Here is a 7,634-nt window from a genome sequence, read left to right as displayed (position 1 = left end):
CTTTCTCCCTCCCTCCCAAGTTCCTGGTCTTTGTGTACTTTGAGTCCACATATATTTAAAGGCACTTGTCCTGTTTTCTTCCTTCTGCCTTTGATGTGATGATCTCTATTTCTGGATAAGGTGCTCCTTTTGGGGGTGGGGGGGAATGGTGAGAAGATGGGGTGAAATTTAGAAAGTTATTTATCCAGAGTCAGAGACCATGCGGTTTTAGATTCAGATGCAAATTCTACCTCAATAATCCTAATGCAGGAAATTCTCCAATCAGACTGCCATCCCAACCCTGATACCTGATGCCAGATTTTCTAGCAATGTGGGCCACTGAAGCCAATCCAGAGAAATTGAGTTAAAACAGGGGCCTCGCTAGTTGTTTTTTTTTTCTTTTTGTCCATCTGCTGTTGTTAAACAGCGGAAGCATTTATCAATGATTATTAGCTGAGATTATCCCAGCTGTGCCAGGGCCAAGGGGAAGGGACTTTGTTCAAATTAAGCAAAAAGGTCTAGGACAATAGCTAACACAGCACCAGCTTGATGAAAGCATGAGGTGGCTCTTAGGAAGCAACTGGAGGAAGTTCGAACATGCCGACAGGGAAACCTACGACTGGTTACCTAGTGAACCCAGCCTGCCACTTCTGGAAACCCAGCTGCAGGTCAGTATCCATGATTTTTCTCTTTTTCTCTCCCTCTCCGTAAAAAAAAAAAAGTCTTTAGCTCCTTACTTATCAATACCTATATTTAAGAGAAATAGAAAATAATTTGAAATGGGATATCACACCCTTATCAAAAGAAACGTTCATTCTCTAACAACGTTGGACAACATTGTATAAGTTTAATCCTTGTATTACCCTTCAAACTGAAATACCTATCTTCGAATATGAGTGTGAGGAAAACATCGCCAGAGGAATCAACGGACCTTTCATTGCTCTGATCATTTCGAGGATTTACTCTGTTCACTTCTTTTTATTATTTTAAATTTCCTTTTCTTTTAGTGTCATCCCTCCAAGTCACTAGCCCCTGGAAACCTTGACTATGTTAGTGTGAGACTGTCCTTAGAAATTAACTTTTGCTCCCTAAGATACCAAATGATGAGTCTGAAGGGGTGCCACAGGAAAGCCATACTATTATATAACTCCAAAATCACAGAGAAGAGGAGGCTAAATGTCTTCGAGAAAGGAAAACAAAGCCTGCTTTTCTTTTTGCCTGGAGACCTCAAAAGGAGTCAGACTTCTGGGGCAGACAGGAGGACAAGTTACAGAGAAGATTTTAGGTCTGTAAAAATCAGATACCGTGCAAGGATTATCAAAGTAAGAAACAAAAAGTCATCAGAGAAAACAAGAGGAAAACCAATTTAGTTACCTCCTTCAATTTCAACTGAAGAGAGGGGAACTGAACCAACCATAGCCGCTCTTTTTACTAAGATAACAATAGCTATTAAATGACAAAGTCTTGAGGCAGAAACAACAGTGAACAGGAACACATCAGTTAGGTCCAAAGAACATTTCAAAAACTGGGGGGAAGAGAATAAAATTGAGCCTTTATCTGCTTTAAAAGTAGAAAATCTGTAATAGTTTTTTTCAAATATAAACCACCCTGATAGTTTTGTGTCCATCTTTATAAACAGGAAAAAAAACATTCACGGAAAACGTGTCCTATCGGTATCAGCACCTTTACTTTATTTAGAGACACTGTAATAACAGTTCTTCAAATTGTATCACTGTCTAATCTAACCCATTAGGCAACTTTGTTTTAGAAAAAAAAAATCAGCATTTGGACAACTGCACATTGCATTTGTTGACAGTTCATGTACTGATGATGTGCAATATTATAAAACTGTAGCATTTCTCATTTTCCTCATCATCCCAAGAAAAAGCCAATGAACGGTAAACACAGAGTAATAGCCTTAACTTACTCATTGATATAATCATTATCAACTGATCAATGGTATTTATTGAGCACTTACTATGTGCAGAGCACTGTATTAAGCACTTGGGAGAGTACACTACAACAGAATTAGCAGACATGTTCCCCAACCATAACAAGTTTACAGTGTAGCAGGGGAGACAGGAATTAATAATGAATAATGATTGATTGATGTTTCCAATATTTGGGGGTGTGATGCAAAGATGCACATTCATACCTACAGTTCTGAATAAAGAATATGAAAAATGAAAATCATATGGTAAGAAGTAAAAAAAACTTTTATTGATTTCTAATTGGTTTATTCATAAAGCTTAAATGAGAGAATTCCCAATATATCTTCAAATATTTTCCTTATATACTGGGGAAAAAAAACATTTTCTGAATTTCTTTCCACAAATAGACTACAACTTTAGTTCACCTACTCTCATTAGCTCATTCCTATTTTAAATTGGCATTCTCTTTAGTAAAATATCTATCAACAACAATTCTGATTCCATGGCCTTATTTAGAGAATAATCAGCAGGGTACTACTTTTACAGAGAGTTTGAATGCCATGTTATATCATTTAGTGTACTTCAAAAAAAGTTATCTGTTTTCTCCCCTACTTAATTATTAAAATGAAAATGTAAAAAACTTCATTTTGATAACTGTCACAATCTGCTTCCTTGAACTTTAAACAGATTTTTAATATTTTGCCGGATAACTCATCTGGTCTTCAAAATTTTCATCTTTCATTTCTGTAACTATCATTTCCTAACTCACACATCTTCATCCATAACCACTTCTTAATAGTTACCTAAAAATAAACAAATATTTGATAGAAGGGAGGTGAAATAACTCCCCTGATTGGTTAAGGTAGGGAAATATTCATTTAATCCAATAATTAAGGAAACAAAAACTCTAATCCCACCAGTTTAGTTTTTAGAAACAGTTTTACTCACTTTAATCAGTATCTCTTTTTATTACCTTATATTACTGTTTTTTTCTATACATGCTTCATTTCAAAGAACAACTTTGGAGAGCTTTTTTAAATTTTGGTTTTAGTTGCTAGTTCACGTCTGGAACCTGTGGCACGAGTTTGAAATTAGGACTGTCCAAAAAGTCCATAGAAGGAGATTTCAGAGAGGGAGAGGGTGCCAAAATCTGAGTTACTAGCACCCTTCTTCTCCTTCACACTTCTCTCCCCTCACTGAGCTGGGGAGCGTTAATTTTTCTATGTTTTTCAGAAATAACTTTGTCATGGACTCTTGCATGTGATACTCGAGCTAAGCCCTCATTTCTTCTCCCACTCCCTTCTGCATCAACCTTATAATTGGATTTGCACCCTTTATTCACCCCTCCCTCAGCCCCATGGCACTTAAGTACATATCCATAATTCATTTATTTCTATTAATGTCTGTCCCTCCCTCTAAACTGTAAGTTCATCGTGGGCAGGGACTGTTTCTACCAACTCTGTTGTATTGCCCTCTCCCAAGTGCTTAGTACAGTGCTCTGCACACAGTAAGTGCTCATAAATATGATTGATTGACTGATTATTTGCACTACTAGAAATGTGAGGGCAGATATTTGTTTTAGAAGGCATAACACCTTTCTTCCCCAACCATCTTCAATTACTCTCAAACCATTTTAAATCTTCTGTGACCATGGTAAGTCAACATTCGTCGACTGTCTTAAAACAGAACCAACATTTCCTCAGAAGCACACCTCCAAAACATTTTGGCTGCATTTTACTTTTAAAAAATGTTATTTGTAAAGCACTTATTAGGTGTCAAGCACTTGTCTAAGCACTGAGGACACAGTCCCTTGTCACACAAAGGACTCATAATCTAAGTAAGAGGCAGATTAGGTATTTACTTGCACCACAAAAATAACAGGCAAAATGTATTGAGCCAATGAGAGGGGGAAAAAAACCAAACTATGAGATGAGATTCAAAAAGCAGGCCCATTTTTTTTTTTGAAGACACAACAGGTCTTACAACAGAGCATAAAAGAAGCACCACAGATTTCAGTAATATACTTCATACCATGAACAGAAATACAAATGAGATTTGAATTGTACTTTCCAAGAGCTTAGTATAGTGCTTCGCACACAGTAAGCGCTCAAGAAATTCTATTGAATGAATGAATGTGCAAACACTGATCATTTTTTCCCTTCTGATGACGCTTCCTATTTCTGTTCCCCAATTCCAGAGCACCAATAAAGTTAGTTCCACCAAAGAAGACATCGAGCCGTTTCTCTGCATCATCCTCCCAGCCACCATTCTGCTCTTCCTGGCCTTCCTGCTCCTCTTCCTGTATCACCGCTGCAAACACCAACAACCTCCAGGGCAGATTTTCAGCATCGACGTGCCCGAGGGCTCGCCCCAGCAAGACGGGACTGATTTCCTCTCGGCCCTTCCCTGGACTAGCGAGCAGAGTTTTCACTACTCCACCCTGCTCCCAGAGGCTTCCTTCATCATGCTGTCCTTGCCGCCTTCTTATGAAGAGGCCACCATGAAAACCACTGAGGAGTTAGGGATTGCCCAGATACCGGTGCCACCTTACGAAGATTGATGAGAAGCAGCAAGCAGTGTGGCTCAGGGGATAGAGCAGGGGCCTGGGAGCCGGAAGGACCTGGGTTCTAATCCGGACTCTGACACTTGTCTGCTGCGTGACCTTGCACAAGTCGCTTAACTTCTCTGTGCCTCAGTTACCTCATCTGTAAAATGGGGATTGAGACTGTGAGCCCCATGTGGGACAGGGACTATGCCCAACCCGATTAACTTGTATCCACCCCAGCGCTTACTGCAGTGCTTGGGACATAAGCGCTTAAGAAATACCAAAAAAAAAAGATATACCACCCCTGTCACATTATAATATATGATCTTCCTGGGAAAGCTTTAGCTCTCCTCTGTTAAAGGCTCCAAGCGGAGAGATATACAAGGGGCAACCACCGATCTATAAAATGGACAACCAAGAAGTTATTGACAACCTGCCAGCTAAAGCGAAGACTTAAAGAGATGCATTCAAACATTCATTCTTGATTTCTAAAATATTGGGGTTTTTTTTTTTTTAGAATCAATGTTTCAGAGCTTGCTGGCTTTCGAGAAGCAAATGGATCTTCTAAGGGTGGGACACTTCCAATTGTCTTTTGCAAGGGAGAAGATCAGTAGGGGCAAATTGAGAGAAATTAGACAGGGTTATTAGCAATCGGAAGAACGAAAAGTACTAGATATACCAAAGAATTTTTTTTTAATCAGAAAGGCTATTCATTCTTTTTCACTTTCCTTTTATGCAGGGATCTCGTAGACCGATAGTAAAGAGAAGAAAGCTAATAAAGCATAAACTGAGACCTATGTAAAAATGCCCTCGAAGGACTCATCTAAAATTGCTTTTAATCTTTTGCCATAACTATTATTAACAGTAGGGGAAACAGAAAGTGAAGAAGAGGGAGAGAAAGGGGTTTAAAAGTATCAGGCCACTAGGAACCAGAAGTTGATGAGTTTTAACTTTTAATTTGCAAGGCCAGGAATCTTAAAATGACAATAAGGCTTTTATGAGTAGATGTCATCTTGTTTATGTTTCAAATGATCTTTTTCCACTCAAATTATTGGGCCTGTGAATGGATTTTTTCATACCTTTTCACAAACCGGACATGTAATTCCAAGCTAAAAAAAATGTCACCAAGAGCAAGAACGTTTGAGCTTAAGACTTAGTCAATCAATCGATCAGTGGCATTCATTGAGCATTTACTGTGTACAGAACACTGTATGACGCACTTGGGAGAATACAATACAGTAGACTTGGTAGACACCAATCTCTACTGACAGGAATTTACGGTCTATACGGGGATTAAGCCAAAGTTCAAATGAACCAGAACAGCAGACCTAGTGAATACCTTTTAGACTGTGAGCCCACTGTTGGGTAGGGACTGTCTCTATATGTTGCCAATTTGTACTTCCCAAGTGCTTAGTACAGTGCTCTGCACATAGTAAGCGCTCAATAAATGCGACTGATGATGATGATGATGAATAGAGCCCAGGCCTAGGAGTCAGAAGGACCTAGGTGTCAAAAGGACCAGGGTTCTAATCCCGGATCCACCACATGTCTGCTGTGTGACCTTGGGCCAGTCACTTAACTTCTCTGTGCCTCAATTTCCTCATCTCTAACATGGGAATTAAGACTGTGAGCCCCATGTGGGACAGGGACTGTGCCCAACCCAATTTGCTTTTCTTCATCCCAGCACTTAGTAGAGTCCCTGGTACGTAGTAAATGCTTAACAAATACCATTATAACTATTAGTATTATTATCATCATCTTGTCACTTTGGTTCAAATCACCTCTGGCTAGAGGCCTACCCAGACCAGATCCAAGGGGCAGGTACTGCATTCGTTCATTAATTCAATCGTATTTATTGAGTGCTTACTCTGTGCAAAGCACTGTACTAAACTCTAGGGAGAGTACAATATAACAATAAACAAACACATTCCCTGCCCACAACAAGCAGGACCAGAGTCACGAGAGCCAAGGTGAGGGGACACAAAACTGACACTAACTAGTCCTAAAGTGGGATTTTCAGTCAGACTCTCTCCCTGCTTACCGTGCCTCAAGGAAGGAAAGAGAAAGAAGAGAACCAGAAGTTGGATTAAATGTTCTTCTCTTAATCAGGAAAAGGACAAGGAAAAGTTGTTCTGTACTAACCTTTCATCTAAGCGTTCTTGCCTCTGGGCACCATCAGAGCCAGAATAAAGTTGTAGCAGGGACTAGAACTCGACCAGCTCGCCCAAACACTCAGCACAGTGCTCTGCACATAGAAGCACTCAATATAATCGATTGATTGACTAGGTTGGGCTGCACTTGTACCTAGTAGAAACTTGAAGGAGTCATACTTCATTTAAGTGCCTGCCACAGAATGGGATTTATTGTATAATAAATTCCGGTAGCCCGGACACTGAATTTTTCAGTGCTGGTTAGGTTTGGGCTGGGTGCCTCTCTCAGGATCACGCCTGGAGAGTTTCCAGTACTGTACCGGTCTTGGCTATGGGAGGGAGAGTCAAGCAAAGGCATACCCATTCCATTCCTAGCTTGGCCGGTGGCTAGCGAGTGGAAGGCACTCTGCCACAAGTCAAAACTCACCTGTGCTGGACAGCAGTGGCACAGGAGAGAGTTGATGGTGGAGACTCAAGTTGACTGCGTGGAAGGCAGTAAACCACTTCCACACTTTTACCAAGATAACTATGGATACACTACCAGAACAATTGCAAATGGAGGTAGGGTATTCTGGGAGGGATTTGTCCATGGGAGTCACTGTGGATCGGAGATGACTCGACAACATAAAACAGGACAAGGGCAGGACGGCACAGGTAAAAAAAAAAGAAAAATAGAGTCTATATCTATATCCTATCTCCTAGCACCCTATTTTCTAAGTGTGTCCTGGAGTTTCTCAGTCACAATATTGCCCTTGTATGTGGATTTGCACCCTTTGTTCACCTCTCCCTCAGCCGAACAGCACTTACGTACATATCCATAATTTACATATTTATATTGTCTGTCTCCCTTTCTAGACTGTAAGCTCATTTGAGGCAGAGAACATGTCTACTGTATGTTTTATAGTGTACTCTCCCAGGTGCTTAAGCACACAGCGAGCACTCAATAAATATGATTGATTGATCAATTGAGTGAGTATTGCTACTTCTCTAGAAAATGACTGCCACAGGGAATATTTTAGGATTACAAAA

General features: G+C 40.1%; 1 protein-coding gene and 1 non-coding gene across 2 annotated transcripts; both read left to right on the top strand.

The window, feature by feature from the left end:
- Positions 1-536: 536 nt before the first annotated feature.
- SMIM28 (small integral membrane protein 28) lies at positions 537-4,470 on the top strand. The gene is made up of 2 exons (XM_038760434.1): positions 537-647; positions 4,108-4,470. The coding sequence occupies exons 1-2, from the start codon at positions 537-539 to the stop codon at positions 4,468-4,470; spliced, it is 474 nt and encodes a 157-aa protein (XP_038616362.1).
- A 2,414-nt stretch (positions 4,471-6,884) lies between these two features.
- On the top strand, positions 6,885-7,022 carry LOC119924906. The gene has a single exon (XR_005449584.1). It is a non-coding gene; the product is annotated as a small nucleolar RNA SNORA7 (small nucleolar RNA).
- Positions 7,023-7,634: the final 612 nt, after the last annotated feature.

The sequence above is a fragment of the Tachyglossus aculeatus genome, chromosome 2, assembly GCF_015852505.1.
Source record: "Tachyglossus aculeatus isolate mTacAcu1 chromosome 2, mTacAcu1.pri, whole genome shotgun sequence".
In the NCBI taxonomy this organism is placed as follows: Eukaryota; Metazoa; Chordata; class Mammalia; order Monotremata; family Tachyglossidae; genus Tachyglossus; species Tachyglossus aculeatus.
The sequence above is the reverse complement of the archived record's forward strand: the minus strand, read 5'-3'. Positions and strand labels throughout refer to the sequence as shown.

What these genes read in the sequence shown, in the direction of transcription:
- SMIM28 (XM_038760434.1), top strand. Translation starts at nt 537, where the DNA reads ATGAGGTGGCTCTTAGGAAGCAACTGGAGGAAGTTCGAACATGCCGAC. An exon ending in TTCTGGAAACCCAGCTGCAG is followed by an intron (nt 648 to 4,107) that starts GTCAGTATCCAT and finishes CCCCAATTCCAG; the next exon opens with AGCACCAATAAAGTTAGTTC.